The sequence below is a fragment of the Pecten maximus genome, unplaced genomic scaffold (assembly GCF_902652985.1).
Source record: "Pecten maximus unplaced genomic scaffold, xPecMax1.1, whole genome shotgun sequence".
NCBI classification, from domain to species: Eukaryota; Metazoa; Mollusca; class Bivalvia; order Pectinida; family Pectinidae; genus Pecten; species Pecten maximus.
The window spans coordinates 1-17,475 of NW_022982859.1; the positions used below are offsets into that span (position 1 = coordinate 1).

Here is a 17,475-nt window from a genome sequence, read left to right on the forward strand (position 1 = left end):
AACTTTACTTAGCTTAACGAAACTATAATAAGAACTTAAGTACTACTCATCCAGGACTTACACATTCACTTAGCGCCTGTTTCCCTGTAGTTTTTATGTATCTGTGAGCAGTCTGTTTTTATTTCTGCACGTTTTGAGTCGAACGGGTTAGTACCGATTTCACTGTAGATATGGTACACTTTTCCTAGTGTTTGTTCTTTAAGTAAATTTACTTCAGTGGGGGTTTCACTTCGGTCTCATCGCTCTATGTCTGCGTGATACTTATGTTGATGGCCAGATTCATACTTTCCTTCCCTTTAGTTTTTAAGTGGTGTTCAAGAGTAGTTGGTAAACGTCTGGGAATCCATACATTTCGTGTTGTCTTCGTACCTTAGAGAAGAATCTGCCGGACTTGAAGTGCATCACTGCTAGTTGTTGATGGGCCACTTGAGAGTCTATACTACCGTCTCTGGTGATAATACTACGAAACAGGTTCAGGATGTTCTTGTGGATTAATGTCTCGACTGGCTATAACCAAAGAAGTTCTAGGGTTATAACTGACGGAAATCTATACGTAGTATGTTCCTCCTGGCGTAGCGACTCTCGTTGCAATGCCTCTAATAGCTCGCCGTGGAATCCAGCGCCTATTAACAGGTAAGCTCTCTTTCTGTCTGCCTGTACCTTTTTTCGATATCAAAGTCCTTTTTATGTTTCTATTAACTCTTAAATGATCATTTCCCTCCATAAATTCCAGTGGCTGGTCTTCTAACTTAAGAGGATATTGGTGGTGGTGAATTGGATCACCTTGCTCTTGAGTGGGTTTGGTTGTATCTTGCCCTCACCCCTACTTCTAAAGGTATTTACCTAGTATAATAAGGTCTGCATATCCTTCTTTGATTTTGCCAGTAGCGCAGCACATGTTACGTGTGGTATCAAGATTGTTCAAAACCCATTAGGAGTGGCTTATTGTACCTCTTGTAATGCATTGAGGACTGTCTGACTCATGCCGTATGGGAAGGTATCCGACACTGATCACTTACATTGATAGCTTGGGCATTAAACCAGCCCCCCCCCCCCCCCCCCCCCCCCCCCCCCCCTGGATACTGTCCGAGTACAGTTGTCTGTGGAGTACCTGGTGTTCCATAACGTCAAAGGCCTACTTTGTATCCAATGTCGTTAAAAACGGGGATGATATCATTGGTATGGCTTTCGTTACAAGTAATGCAGAGCTAAGAGAAGAATATTCCCGTTGTAAAGACGGAACTCAGTGGGGTCAAAGATAGAAGCACTTCACCTTTGTGGTTTCCAACCTAGAACACAGTACTATTGAGTATATTCCTAGACTTGCCACATTGTGTATAGTCTCACAACTCTGACCGTTCTATTATTGATAATTCTCTCTAAGTTTGCTAAGTTTGACAGCTGCCTGAATTTAACTTCCGTATGTGTTTTTTTCGGTTGCGTTGTAATTGTGATTCCATGATTTATCTCGGATAGATATCCTTGTCAAAGCTTGCCCATTTTGGTTTGCTGGATTGCAGTGTTTTTGATGATTTTACTTTCCCTAATGATATCTTTGAAAAGGCAATGTGATCTTCACCGTTTGTGGATATTCTTTCCGGTTGCAGAACATATAGTCACTTTCGGCATTTCTGGTTAATAAACAGGATGTCAAAATATGATTCTGTGATGATTTAACTTCGGTTTACAAATTCAGTTAGCTGTCTCTGTCATTATTTTCTGTCGTAAGAATGAGCCATTGAAACCAACACATTTGAAGTTCAATCAAGAAATTCATGGATTGTTGAACTTCCACGAGAAGGCAAGACCAATATGTTCCCTCCATCCGGATGTTCTGTGATCTTGATATGAATGTCAATGCTATAGATTACGGCAACTCCACCATAGCCTTTAGGAACATGTGTTGATTTGATCGGAGTCCATAGACTTACTGTGTGCAGAGTGATGAGGAGTTCAGCTTGTCTTATTGGAATTCAAAGAGCCAGTGCTGACGTAGGCAGAACATATCAGTGGTCTTCAGCATGGCCTCCAAAAGTGACTGTTTGGAGTGTCTCTTCTTAACATTACGGGAAGCTAGAACGAGTAGTTTCTGATGTTTTCTCTCCTGACCTACAATATTTGTAACCACAGAGACATTCTCATGAATCTAAATTAACCAGCAAGCTAAGATAACGATGGGTCAAATGTTATCGCGACTGATCTATATATTGACCTTTCCTACCAACTCGATATCTGCCAGTTGTCCCTTGAGACTGAATAAGACCGGAATTACCAACAAAGGTAAGGCCTTAAGTAATATCTTGAGTTAACAATGTTTGATAAAATGTTTTGATTATGAACCTAAAAAAGTTTTACATTTGTTCTAATATTCCATGTTACAATGCGCTGTAACATTTTCTGATTGACGTTTTCCTTCTTATAGCGTAACCCCGTTCCCCGATGATGTATAACATTTTATGGGACTGTTAACATGCTTTTCCACTCCGGGGGTAACGTTGACTCTCACTTTCTGCTCCTCTGGAATGCCATGACAAAATCAAAGACTAGCGACTAGCAATTCGGTTGGTGTAAGAAAAAAACATCAAATATCTTTAAGCTGATGTGTTTCTTTTAACGGCTATATAGGATCGACAATCCGACAATTTTTCTATATGTCAACCTCAAGATTTGTTTGAAGAACAAAGTAAGCAACTAGTTTATTTGTTTTTCCACAAGAATGTGGAAAGTGAGCTTTCGATTTTGTCATGACCCTTTCCGGGAGCACAAAGAGCGAAAGGGAATGATACAGGTACCAATTCGAATTAAAGATATATGCGGAGATAAATATTGAATAATGAATGAAAGATAATATAAGTGTACTTTTCGTTTCCGATTATTCAGAAAATATGATGGTGTACAAGGCCAATTGGCTACCGTTAGTGGCAGTCTTTGTAAGTGTAGCAAATGGTGTAACTTACAAGACGCTGCGTACTCCATCTGGACCCGTCAGAGGCATTGCCATTCAGAACAGGAATCAATCAGTATATCAGTATCGAAATATTCCTTATGCAAAACCACCTGTCGGAAACTTGAGGCTTAGAAAACCAGTTCCATTTGGTAGTTGGACAAACGTCCTGGATGCAACATCGTTCGGACCGTCATGTATGCAAGATCCAAAATATATTTCAAACATACTCGAAAATACGCAAAGGTCGGAAGACTGTCTTCAATTAAATGTGTACACACCATACAATGCTTCCCTAACAAACAGAAAAAGTGTAATGATCTGGATACACGGAGGGGGATATATATTTGGCCAAGGCACCATTTACGATGCGTCACCTCTCACTAATGTAGGAGATGTTATTGTTGTCACGGTGAATTATCGTTTAGGACTTCTCGGATTTCTGAGTACAATGGACGATGCTTCGTTGGGAAATTACGGTCTGTGGGATCAGCGGCTTGCAATTCAATGGGTAAAGCAAAACATCGCTGCATTTGGTGGGGATCCGAACTCAATTACACTTTTCGGTGAATCAGCTGGCTCCATGAGTGTAGCCTTGCATGCTCTTATTCCCAAAAACCAAGGACTATTCCAACGCGTTATCGGTGAAAGTGGACCTGCTAATTCTCCTTCATCAATGAGTTTAGAGGCTAAGAAGGTGTCTAGAGGATATGGTATTTTCCTTCATTGCATAAATGAACATGATGCAAATTTCGACTCATCCGTCCTTGTTCAGTGTTTGAGAGGAAAATCCGCTGCAGAAATTATACAAGCCCAAATGGATTTAAATGAAGGAAAGTATAGAGACAATCAAATAGCAATGAGAGATGCACCTGTAGTTGATGGTGATCTTATTAAAGCTTTTCCCGTAGATGTGATGGCAAATATCTCTTCAGAGGGCTCCTGTTTTTTCCGAACCTTGGATGCTATGTTTGGCAATACAGACGCTGAAGGTTCAATACTGCTGGACATCAATATGAATGATTTAGAACGTCAATATAATTTTAATGTTTCACTTGGTATACCAACTCGATTTTTATGTGATGTTCTTTCTCCTGAGTATGCGAAGGACCTCTTCGAGGGAAACATGGCCGCCGCTGACGCCATCTGTCAAAAATACAGCAAAATTAATGACATTGAGCAAAGCAGAAGTGTCATCAACTTGTACACAGATGGCATTATGGTAGCCCCTACGGTCAGCACTCTCGACTGCCACTCATCTCCTGGATTGACCATGGGCAGGAATACATTTCAGTATATGTTCACCAAGGAACCAAAGAGTACGAACGAACGCCCTTCTTGGTTCACTGGGGCAAGCCATGCCGCTGAACTTTCCTATTTGTTCTCGTTTGCTGGTTCCAAAGCAGATGACCCATTGCTGTCTTTGATCATGATGACATACTGGGCAAATTTCGCTAAGACCGGGTAAGCTAAGCATTGCTTTGTAATGTTTCTTTTCTGAACAAATTCAATACAATTTCAAAGTGCATGATAGTTACTGTTTCGAAAATAGCCCATGGAACTTTCGCCCTGTAGGAAAACTGTAATAACCATTTTCGGTAGAATACACAATTACCACTCCCCATCGACCACAAAGGAACTTAAGCATTACAAAACATTCTGACATTGACTTATTTATGAATGGATGCATCCACTATATATGCAAAATGTTATATAGACGTTCCGATTTGAATCGTAATTAAGTGTCATATTTTCAGTGTATAGTGTCATATGTACGTTTACAGCATTTGATATCAAAATATCTAGCAATTTTTACGTCGTATGATTTAATGACGTATGACGCTGTGTTCTGTTTGTTTTTACTGTCTCAGTTTTTCTTATGTAATAAATTCCGTTGATGTAAAATATGCTATCGATCACTGTACATTGTTTTGATATCTAATCAATAATATTCGTACCACAAAAAAAGACTGAGATAACATGAACATTTCCCTGTTATATTTTTGTCTCTCCTATCACAACACATGTAATATAAATGATGCTGACACAAATTTAAAATCCAGTGTCCCTTTTTCTATAGAAAACATACTTTTATGAAACAAATATCTGTTGTTTTTGTTTACAGTTCACCAAATGGTCCTGGTCTTCCTCATTGGCCAAGATACGACCAGGTAGCTGGGCTCTACCAACGATTTGACAGCAATATATCACCACAATATCACGTGACACTTGACAGGGTCCAGTTTTGGAACCAATACCTTCCATCATTAGCGAAGAATACTCCAAGTACAGTCGTCGGATAAAAACATTCTAACAGTCATCCTGATTATATTTGTGATGTTGACATCAACCAGATTATTACATCGTCGTTATATATACCGTGATTATCATTGACTTCTGTTGAAAAAAACATTTTAAGATGATGAAATGATGTACAATTTAATTTAAACAACCAGGTTTGATTTCCCTTCAGTGTTTAGAAAAAAAGTATTAAACGTTCAATTCCTTCCTGGCATTCCGGACTTTTTTATTTGGCATATAATACTATCGAATTGAAGAACGTAATGTACAGAATTGGGCAGTACCTGACAAGCTACCGGTACGAATGTCAGACATAATGTATTCCATCGAGTAAAGAATATTGCTAGACATCATTCATAGATATCCAAACATCATAAACACAAGTCCATACATCAATACTTAAAGACCGTTTTTTCACTTAAAGGACGTCATCATGAGCTCTAAACTGAACTGTAAATTTGTTTATGTTATGTTTAATTAATGACCGTTAAGCACATTGTCCTTGACTCTTAAGTTAAAGGTACCCTCATTTTCACAGTGTACCTGTTTTTTTTTGTTTTGTTTTTTTTTGCTTTAGATTTTTTATGCAAACATATAGAGGATATTCAATGGTTTGCAGCTTAATAGCGGTGAATTTTTTTTTATATTAAACGACAAACCATTGAAATTTCCTTTTATTACATTTCGAATGAGGCCTAACATGCTATTATCATGTTTTTTCTTTACCTGCTTACTTAAAGTAGATACACCAATTCGTCAAAATGACATTCGTTAAAATACGTTAGAAATAATAAACGACACTTATAAACTACAGTTCGTGTTTATTAATTCCTAGAACACAATATTTTATCCAGTCTTTATGTAAACAGTGTAGTTGGATAAAGATCTTTAATGATTATAAAATGTAGTCCACCTGGTATTGCTGCGCCGATGACGAAGTGACTGATGGAGCGTAGGGTATAAGACTGGGCGTTAATTTGTATGGAAAAGGTACATAAAACCGTTAAATTGAGACAACAAACTTATGCGAGATATGAATTATTTAGAGATGGTCTACAGCTTCATACGCTATTGCTGTCAATGGGCAATATGCTACGATACTTCAACAGGAAAGCAGTTCCGGAAAACCATATATTTTTATTATAAGTTTGATAATGTTCTACATTTCAGTCAAAAATGTAATGAATGGCTTTTGAATATCAATGTAAGCGTTCACTAACTGTACAAGTTCGTATTTCTTCACAGCTTCGATAATATTTAATGATGAAGAATTATCTACAATTGTTGGTATCGATTAAGCATTAATAACCACAGGCGCTTGCATAGAAAATATCACTTTCGATTTTGTTTTGATATGACAGCGGTATGTGTAATATGTTAACCTGAAGGTTGGCAACTACGACACGAGCGAAACGGCACCCCATCTCACTTCAATCGACTAAAAAACACATTTATTCAAACTGACACGGCGCACACTACATGCGACCGTCATCAGAAAACATTCATCTTTAACCTACCGTGCCACTCAATACGAATTGTTACATCCAAAACACAATAATCCGTGAAAACATCGCCGAATTCCTCGCTCAGAACGCCATTTCTCAAACTGCTCCCTGAGCCTGTCCAGATTCTTCATTTACATACGGGGTTCAAAGGTCGTGCGATTATATAATCGACTGTCACCAGGTGCACTTTTTTGGGTCATCTCGGCATACTTTTTTTTTTTTTTGTATTTATTTTATTTTTCAAGTTTTTTCAGCATAGTAAAAACTTTTTTGGGTCATCTCGGCATACTTAATTTCACAGGTGCATGCACAGGACGTCGTTTGCGAGATCACGGACTAATAAGATAGCATGTTTTAATGTCAGTGATGAGATCATCCTTTCCTTTTCTTCAACTGCATCATTTCGGTAGTTGTTGAACTTCGTTTTCAATCAAAAAGATTGCATATAACGGTGCTCAATAACTTGTTCAAGACAGGGCCGGGACATTATACGTATACCATGAACAAGCTGATAGTTGTTTGATATTTTGATTTTTCATTGTACTTGCCATCTATTTAGGGCTATGCCAATCTTCAATTTTTAAAAAATGGACCCCTACATGACTAGTTAAAAATGTATATACCACACACAATACCGATAAGAATAAGAGGTTGTTCTGGGTATTCTGGCGTTAGCCCTAAAATACTATAAAAGTCTGGCGTTGACACAAAATAACCACTACTTCCCCCTCAAGTAATCTCTTTTCTTTCTCATTTAAATTCAGTTTCATAATTCTGTAAGCACTTCAGCCAGCTTGATTATTATTAGGGTAGCGTGATGCTTACACACTCAATTAATCAGGTAATTCATCAATAACTTAAATTTTATATATGCGAGCGATGTAAAGTGAAATAAATGGATAATCAGTATTACAAAGAATACATTTTACAATGCGTTAAACTCTTTGACATTGTCACTGGCGGATTTAAAGCCCCCACCCCCCCCCACCCCCACCCCCTTATTTTCAATTTTGAAAAAAATCCTGTGTCCGCCCCTGATTGTAGACACTAAGGGGCAAACTGCATGATATCGAGTGTATTAATACCGAAATCAAGTAAGAAAGTAATACTGTTTCGAAAATTTGAATAAAAAGGGGTTTAAAACAAAATGACTGAAGGAACTCAATATTTCGATTATCATACAGTGATATATGTACTCATAAAATTTAGATTGAACTCGAAGAACTTCTAGCAAACATTAAATCTAACATCGTGGGAAATGAAAATAAATTGATGATGGATCATATATCACAACGTACAGATCGTTTGGCTGGTCTGAAGTATGATTTTCGTATTTGACGACGACATGATATTTGTAAAATATGCAGAAATAAATTAACTGGTCTGAAGTAAGTAATGTTGGTACACATGTATACGTTTCAGTAACCTGATGACAGTCTTATTCATGATTCACTTTTCTTTTTGTTCGTCCAGATTTCAGTAAACTGACAAAAGTTAATCAATAAATAAGCATTTTGTTCTACCTTTGTGACAATTATTTCATTATTTAAAAAACGATACGATAGTGACGTTCTGTGTGAATCAATTTAAGCCCCCTCCCCCCTTTCCACTTATCGAAAATCTTATTCTCGAAAGAATGCAAAATTTGCTATAATCATTTAATCATTTCATTTCTCCGAAATTTTGTTCCGAAATTTTGGCCTCCAGACCCCTCGCCAAAAAAAATTCGGCTACCGCCTATGGCGCACGCATTACCACATTACCACTAAATTACTGGAACCCGCCCCCCCCCCCCCCCCCCCCCCCCCCTCCAATTCCTGGATCAGCGCCCCTGCTGTGTACTGTCATATACGGTGCATGGTAATCTAACGTTCACAATAATGAATAATTTATGATTATAAATCATCGTTCATCGACGAAACTCTCCAAATAATCGTAAATTAGATGAAACTCTTCAGCGAGCCGAAGAATTTTCCGGACAAAATGCATGCGGAGATGACAACTCTGGCACATTTTGATTTCCTGTGAAACCTGCATACTTAATTGGAATAAAATCGGACATTATGTAAGCCAATATATAGCCTTCATCTGGCCGATGTATACATGATATATCAATAGAAGCATATATAACACACCTACATATCTAATGTTAAGAAAATATACATAATAAAAGTCTTGGTCTTGGTGTCTAATGTAACTGAATTCTAACAAATTTAGAAGGCTCTCTAGGCCTAATGATACCGAAAGTAACACGCAGTCAATTTTACCTAGAACACATAGAGATGTATTCCTACACTGACCAAATCACTGTAAATTGTAGTAGGCAGTTTTAAACTACAATTTGATTTTCTAAAGATACATTTGCAAATGTCACGCGGAATGTAGATATTTTACTTATATATATTTTATGTAGCACGTTCATATTCTTATACTGACAATTGCATATACTATAATTGACACATACGCATGCACGGGAATCTCAACTCACGTATATTTGTTAATTTACATATTTATCATTTATAACATGTACCATGACACTCCTGATATACCCGATAGTACTTTTATACTAACTCACTTTCAGAAGCATGTCCTCATATTGCAATCTTTTAATCTTTTCTGGGAACCACAGGTTTTGCGTATATGCAATATGAATTTCAACACTTAATCACTCCAAAACAATTACTAATGGATGGGTACATGGACTCAAATAAATAAACAAACATACTATTTTTTTATAAATATTTTACTTAGCTTAACGAAACTATAATAAGAACTTAAGTACTACTCATCCAGGACTTACACATTCACTTAGCGCCTGTTTCCCTGTAGTTTTTATGTATCTGTGAGCAGTCTGTTTTTATTTCTGCACGTTTTGAGTCGAACGGGTTAGTACCGATTTCACTGTAGATATGGTACACTTTTCCTCGTGTTTGTTCTTTAAGTAAATTTCCTTCAGTGGGGGTTTCACTTCCGTCTCATCGCTCTATGTCTGCGTGATACTTCTGTTGATGGCCAGATTGACACTTTCCTTCCCTTTAGTTTTTAAGTGGTGTTCAAGAGTAGTTGGTAAACGTCTGGGAATCCATACATTTCGTGTTGTCTTCGTACCTTAGAGAAGAAGCTGCCGGACTTGAAGTGCATCACTGCTAGTTGTTGATGGGCCACTTGAGATTCTATACTACTGTCTCTGGAGATAATACTACGAAACAGGTTCAGGATGTTCTTGTGGATTAATGTCTCGACTGGCGATAACCAAAGAAGTTCTAGGGTTATAACTGACGGAAATCTATACGTAGTATGTTCCTCCTGGCGTAGCGACTCTCGTTGCAATGCCTCTAATCGCTCGCCATGGAATCCAGTGCCTATTAACAGATTATCTCTCTTTCTGTCTGCCTGTACCTTTTTTCGATAGCAAAGTCCTTTTTATGTTTCTATTAACTCTTAAATGATCATTTCCCTCCATAAATTCCAGTGGCTGGTCTTCTAACTTAAGCGGATATTGGTGGTGGTGAATTGGATCACCTTGCTCTTGAGGGGGTTTATGTTGTATCTTGCTCTCACCCCTACTTCTGTAGGTATTTACCTAGTAGGTTTGCATATCCTTCTTTGATTTTGCAAGTAGCGCGGCACTGGTTACATGTGGTATCAAGATTGTTCAGAGCCAATTAGGAGTGGCTTATTGTACCTTTTGTAATGCATTGAGGACTGTCTGACTCATTCGGTATGGGAAGGTATCCGACACTGATCACTTACATTTTACTTTAGAAGTTGTCTCTGTATTGATGGCATGGGTAATAAACCAGTCCCCACCTTGGATACTGTCCGAGTACAGTTGCCTGATGAGTACCTTGTGTTCCATAACGTCGAAGGCCTACTGTGTATCCAATGTTGATAAAAACAGGGATGATATCATGGGTATGCCTTCGTTACGATCAATGCAGAGCTAAGGGAAGAATATTGCCGATGTAAAGACGGAACTGACTGGGGTAAAAGACAGAAAAACTTCACCTTTGTGGTTTCCAACCTAGAACACAGTACTATTGAGTATATCTCAAGACTTGCCTCATTGTGCGTAGTCTCACAATTCAGACCTTTCTATTATTGAGAATTCTTTCTAACTTTGCCGCTTCAAGGACATTTGACAGCTGCCTGAATTTAACTTAGATATGTTGTTCGTGTTTTTTCGGTTACGTTTGAATGGTGATGTCATGATTGATCTCGGATAGATGCCCAATTTGGTTTGCTGGATTGCAGTGTTTTTGATGATTTGATTTTTCCTAATGATATCTTTGAAAAGGGAATGTGATCTTCACCGTTTGTGGATATTCCTTTCAATGGATAGCATATAGTCACTTTCCGCATTTCTGGTTAATATGACAGGATGTCAGGATGTTCTTCTGTGATGATTTAACTTCGGTTTACAAATTCAGTTATCTGTCTCTGCAATTATTTTCTCGTCGTAAGAATGAGCCATTGAAATCAACACAGTTGAAGTTCGGTCAGGAAATTCATAGATTGTTAAATTTCCATCTGGATGTTCTGTGATCTTGGTATCAATGTCAATGCTATAGATTACAGCAACTCCACTATAGCCTCTAGGAGTATGTGTTGATGGAATCGGAGTATATAGACTTACTGTTTTCTCTCCTGACCGACAATACTTGTAACCACAGGGACATTCTCATGAATTCGAAACCAGACCCACGGTCCATATGTATCTTTTATAATATATATACTACAGTGATACCGTTTAAAAGTGCAGTGTTTAAAAATGTATATATAATCAAAGGATGTCTATCAAACTAACCAGCAAGCTATGATAACGATGGGTCAAATGTTTATCGCGACTGATCTATATATAGACCCTTCCTACCAACTCGATATCTGTCAGTTGTTCCTTGAGACTGAATAAGACCGGAACGACCAACAAAGGTAAGGCCTTAATTAATATCTTGAGTTAACAATGTTTGATCAAATGTATTGATTATGAACATCACACAAGTTATACATATGTTCTAATATTCCATGTTACAATGCGCTGTAACATTTTCTGATTGAGATTTCCTTCTCATAGCGTCACCCCGTTCCCCGATGATGTATAACATTTTATGGGACTGTTAACATGCTTTTCCACTCCGGGGGTAACGTTGACTCTCACTTTCTGCTCCTCTGGAATGCCATGACAAAATCAAAGACTAGCGACTAGCAATTCGGTTGGTGTAAGAAAAAAACATCAAATATCTTTAAGCTGATGTGTTTCTTTTAACGGCTATATAGGATCGACAATCCGACAATTTTTCTATATGTCAACCTCAAGATTTGTTTGAAGAACAAAGTAAGCAACTAGTTTATTTGTTTTTCCACAAGAATGTGGAAAGTGAGCTTTCGATTTTGTCATGACCCTTTCCGGGAGCACAAAGAGCGAAAGGGAATGATACAGGTACCAATTCGAATTAAAGATATATGCGGAGATAAATATTGAATAATGAATGAAAGATAATATAAGTGTACTTTTCGTTTCCGATTATTCAGAAAATATGATGGTGTACAAGGCCAATTGGCTACCGTTAGTGGCAGTCTTTGTAAGTGTAGCAAATGGTGTAACTTACAAGACGCTGCGTACTCCATCTGGACCCGTCAGAGGCATTGCCATTCAGAACAGGAATCACTCAGTATATCAGTATCGAAATATTCCTTATGCAAAACCACCTGTCGGAAACTTGAGGCTTAGAAAACCAGTTCCATTTGGTAGTTGGACAAACGTCCTGGATGCAACATCGTTCGGACCGTCATGTATGCAAGATCCAAAATATATTTCAAACATACTCGAAAATACGCAAAGGTCGGAAGACTGTCTTCAATTAAATGTGTACACACCATACAATGCTTCCCTAACAAACAGAAAAAGTGTAATGATCTGGATACATGGAGGGGGATATATATTTGGCCAAGGCACCATTTACGATGCGTCACCTCTCACTAATGTAGGAGATGTTATTGTTGTCACGGTGAATTATCGTTTAGGACTTCTCGGATTTCTGAGTACAATGGACGATGCTTCGTTGGGAAATTACGGTCTGTGGGATCAGCGACTTGCAGTTCAATGGGTAAAGCAAAATATCGCTGCATTTGGTGGGGATCCGAACTCAATTACACTTTTCGGTGAATCAGCTGGCTCCATGAGTGTAGCCTTGCATGCTCTTATTCCCAAAAACCATGGACTATTCCAACGCGTTATCGGTGAAAGTGGACCTGCTAATTCTCCTTCATCAATGAGTTTAGAGGCTAAGAAGGTGTCTAGAGGATATGGTATTTTCCTTCATTGCATAAATGAACATGATGCAAATTTCGACTCATCCGTCCTTGTTCAGTGTTTGAGAGGAAAATCCGCTGCAGAAATTATACAAGCCCAAATAGATTTAAATGAAGGAAAGTATAGAGACAATCAAATAGCAATGAGAGATGCACCTGTAGTTGATGGTGATCTTATTAAAGCTTTTCCCGTAGATGTGATGGCAAATATCTCTTCAGAGGGCTCCTGTTTTTTCCGAACCTTGGATGCTATGTTTGGCAATACAGACGCTGAAGGTTCAATACTGCTGGACATCAATATGAATGATTTAGAACGTCAATATAATTTTAATGTTTCACTTGGTATACCAACTCGATTTTTATGTGATGTTCTTTCTCCTGAGTATGCGAAAGACCTCTTCGAGGGAAACATGGCCGCCGCTGACGCCATCTGTCAAAAATACAGCAAAATTAATGACATTGAGCAAAGCAGAAGTGTCATCGACATGTACACAGATGGCATTATGGTAGCCCCTACGGTCAGCACTCTCGACTGCCACTCATCTCCTGGATTGACCATGGGCAGGAATACATTTCAGTATATGTTCACCAAGGAACCAAAGAGTACGAACGAACGCCCTTCTTGGTTCACTGGGGCAAGCCATGCCGCTGAACTTTCCTATTTGTTCTCGTTTGCTGGTTCCAAAGCAGATGACCCATTGCTGTCTTTGATCATGATGACATACTGGGCAAATTTCGCTAAGACCGGGTAAGCTAAGCATTGCTTTGTAATGTTTCTTTTCTGAACAAATTCAATACAATTTCAAAGTGCATGATAGTTACTGTTTCGAAAATAGCCCATGGAACTTTCGCCCTGTAGGAAAACTGTAATAACCATTTTCGGTAGAATACACAATTACCACTCCCAATCGACCACAAAGGAACTTAAGCATTACAAAACATTCTGACATTGACTTATTTATGAATGGATGCATCCACTATATATGCAAAATGTTATATAGACGTTCCGATTTGAATCGTAATTAAGTGTCATATTTTCAGAGCGAAAAATCACTAAAACAATTTCCTCACTGACATATGTACGTTTACAGCATTTGATATCAAAACATCTAGCAATTTTTACGTCGTATGATTTAATGATGTATGACGTTGTGTTCTGTTTGTTTTTACTGTCTCAGTTTTTCTTATGTAATAAATTCCGTTTATGTAAAATATGCTATCGATCACTGTACATTGTTTTGATATCTAATCAATAATATTCGTACCACAAAAAAAGACTGAGATGACATGAACATTTCCCTGTTATATTTTTGTCTCTCCTATCACAACACATGTAATATAAATGATGCTGAGACAAATTTAAAATCCAGTGTCCCTTTTTCTATAGAAAACATACTTTTATGAAACAAATATGTGTTGTTTTTGTTTACAGTTCACCAAATGGTCCTGGTCTTCCTCATTGGCCAAGATACGACCAGGTAGCTGGGCTCTACCAACGATTTGACAGCAATATATCACCACAATATCACGTGACACTTGACAGGGTCCAGTTTTGGAACCAATACCTTCCATCATTAGCGAAGAATACTCCAAGTACAGTCGTCGGATAAATTCATTCTAACAGTCATCCTGATTATATTTGTGATGTTGACATCAACCGTATTATTACATCGTCGTTATATATATCGTGATTATTATAGACTTTTGTTGAAAAAAAACATTTTAAGGTGATGAAATGATGTACAATTTAATTTAAACATCCAGATTGGATTTCCCTTAGTATTAAACATTCAATTCTTTCCTGGCATTCCGGACTTTTTTATTTGGCATTTAATACTATCGAATTGAAGAACGTAATGTACAGAATTGGGCAGTGCCCGACAACCTACCGGTACGAATGTCAGACATAATGTATTCCATCGAGTAAAGAATATTGCTATACATCATTCATAGATATCCAAACATCATAAACACAAGTCCATACATCAATACTTAAAGACCATTTTTCCACTTAAAGGACGTCATCATGAGCTCTAAACTGAACTGTAAATTTTGTTTACGTTATGTTTAATTCATGACCGTTAAGCACATTGTCCTTGACTCTTAAGTTGAAGGTACCCTCATTTTCACAGTGTACCTGTTGTTTTGTTTTTGCTTTAGATTTTTTATGCAAACATATAGAGGATATTCAATGGTGTGCAGCTTAATAGCGGTGAAATATATTTGATATGAATGAGGCCTTAACATGCTATTATCATGTTTTTTCTTTACCTGCTTACTTAAAGTAGATACACCAATTCGTCAAAATGACAACCGGTCGAGTCAGCTGATTGGGATAAGTGCGCTTTTCAAAACAGTAATACGTTACAAGATATAGTTCCACATTTAAAATACGTTAGAAATAACAAACGACACTTATAAACTACAGTTCGTGTTTATTAATTTCTAAAACAAACATTTTATCCAGTCTTTATGTAAACAGTGTAGTTGGATAAAGGTCTTTAATGATTATAAAATGTAGTCCGCCTGGTATTGCTGCGCCGATGACGAAGTGACTGATGGAGCGTAGGGTATAAAACTGGGCGTTAATTTGTATGGAAAAGGTACATAAAACCGTTAAATTGAGACAACAAACTTATGCGAGATATGAATTGTTTAGAGATGGTCTACAGCTTCATACGCTATTGCTGTCAATGGGCAATATGCTACAATACTTCAACAGGAACGCAGTTCCTGAAAACCATATATTTTTATTATAAGTTTGATAATGTTCTACATTTCAGTCAAAAATGTAATGAATGGCTTTTGAATATCACTGTAAGCGTTCACTTAATGTACAAGTTCGTATTTCTTCACAGCTTCGATAATATTTAATGATGAAGAATTATCTACAATTGGTGGTATCGATTAAGCATTAATAACAGTTGCGAGTACCTTTGGAATGGCATTTTGTGCCGTTGATCCCTGAGTTGGAGGTCCATTCGGGATTTTTGTTATCGCTGGTGTTTATTGTCCATATCCAATTATACAAACAAGGTGTTTCTGTTGAGCGACATTTGCCGTTAATAAGTTCATTTGTTGAGGCTGTTAGTTCCATGCACAGAGTTACCGCTTTCTGGCGATGTTATGTCACCACACAGCTTGGATCAGGAAAACAGATTCAAATTACAGGTAAATTAAGCAGGTAGAGAATGTCTCATAACAGTACCATGATAATGCCATGGCTATGACTGTTTTTAAGCTTTGATAGAACTATTTTTCATGTTTCATCCTGCTTAGAGACAAAACAAGACTTGCAAGCATATCTTGAATGTACAATCAATGTGATAGGATTCATCGCGGATTCTTGGAGACACGAAACTAGATTGACTTTCTTACTAATACCAATAAAAAACAAGTTAAAAATGTCAATTATCTCATCATGGTCATGAAACATTAATATTGCAATCAATATGGTACGATATAATTGAAAAACCCTGTCACCAACATTTATCTAATCATTTTATATTGAATAAATGATTGTTGTTTTTATGTCAAGTATTGATCTAAAGAGCGTAGTTATAGAGGTCCCCCCAAACGAACCCGGTATAAAAACGTCTATAATAGATTTTCGTTAAACATCAGAATTTTTCTGATAAAGTTCGAACTAAATAGTTCCAAGCATACATGTTTGAATTCATATCCTGCCAACACATCTAATTAAAAGTTTAATTAAAACAGGGATACATCTAAATTTTAAGCGATCAGAAGCCACCTTTTACAATACGTTTGACGTCATCGCTACAACTCTGACACATTTTGATTTCCTGTGAAACCTGCATACTTAATTGGAATAAAATCGGACATTATGTAAGCCAATATATAGCCTTCATCTGGCCGATGTATACATGATATATCAATAGAAGCATATATAACACACCTACATATCTAATGTTAAGAAAATATACATAATAAAAGTCTTGGTCTTGGTGTCTAATGTAACTGAATTCTAACAAATTTAGAAGGCTCTCTAGGCCTAATGATACCGAAAGTAACACGCAGTCACTTTTACCTAGAACACATAGAGATGTATTCCTACACTGACCAAATCACTGTAAATTGTAGCATGCAGTTTTAAACTACAATTTGATTTTCTAAAGATACATTTGCAAATGCCACGCGGAATGTAGATATTTTACTTATAGATATTTTATGTAGCACGTTCATATTCTTATACTGACAATTGCATATACTATAATGGACACAGATGCATGCACGGGAATCTCAACTCACGTATATTTGTTAATTTACATATTTATCATTTATAACATGTACCATGACACTCCTGATATAACCGATAGTAGTTTTATACTAACTCACTTTCAGAAGCATGTCCTCATATTGCAATTTTTTTAATCTTTTCTGGGAACCACA

At 37.3% G+C, this 17,475-nt stretch overlaps 2 protein-coding genes across 2 annotated transcripts; both read left to right on the forward strand.

Moving 5' to 3' along the window:
• The first annotated feature begins 2,870 nt into the window (after nt 1-2,870).
• LOC117321047 (carboxylesterase 1E-like) lies at nt 2,871-5,451 on the forward strand. The gene is made up of 2 exons (XM_033875529.1): nt 2,871-4,408; nt 5,070-5,451. Exons 1-2 carry the CDS (start codon nt 2,886-2,888, stop codon nt 5,245-5,247), a joined length of 1,701 nt encoding a protein of 566 aa, XP_033731420.1. The 5' UTR covers nt 2,871-2,885; the 3' UTR covers nt 5,248-5,451.
• A 6,821-nt stretch (nt 5,452-12,272) lies between these two features.
• LOC117321046 (carboxylesterase 1E-like) lies at nt 12,273-14,861 on the forward strand. Its single transcript, XM_033875528.1, has 2 exons — nt 12,273-13,810; nt 14,495-14,861. Exons 1-2 carry the CDS (start codon nt 12,288-12,290, stop codon nt 14,670-14,672), a joined length of 1,701 nt encoding a protein of 566 aa, XP_033731419.1. The 5' UTR covers nt 12,273-12,287; the 3' UTR covers nt 14,673-14,861.
• The last annotated feature ends 2,614 nt before the right edge of the window (nt 14,862-17,475 follow it).

Coding starts and splice junctions, on each gene's coding strand:
- LOC117321047 (XM_033875529.1), top strand. CDS start 2,886: ATGATGGTGTACAAGGCCAATTGGCTACCGTTAGTGGCAGTCTTTGTA. Junction 4,409..5,069: donor GCAAATTTCGCTAAGACCGG/GTAAGCTAAGCA, acceptor TTTTGTTTACAG/TTCACCAAATGGTCCTGGTC.
- LOC117321046 (XM_033875528.1), top strand. CDS start 12,288: ATGATGGTGTACAAGGCCAATTGGCTACCGTTAGTGGCAGTCTTTGTA. Junction 13,811..14,494: donor GCAAATTTCGCTAAGACCGG/GTAAGCTAAGCA, acceptor TTTTGTTTACAG/TTCACCAAATGGTCCTGGTC.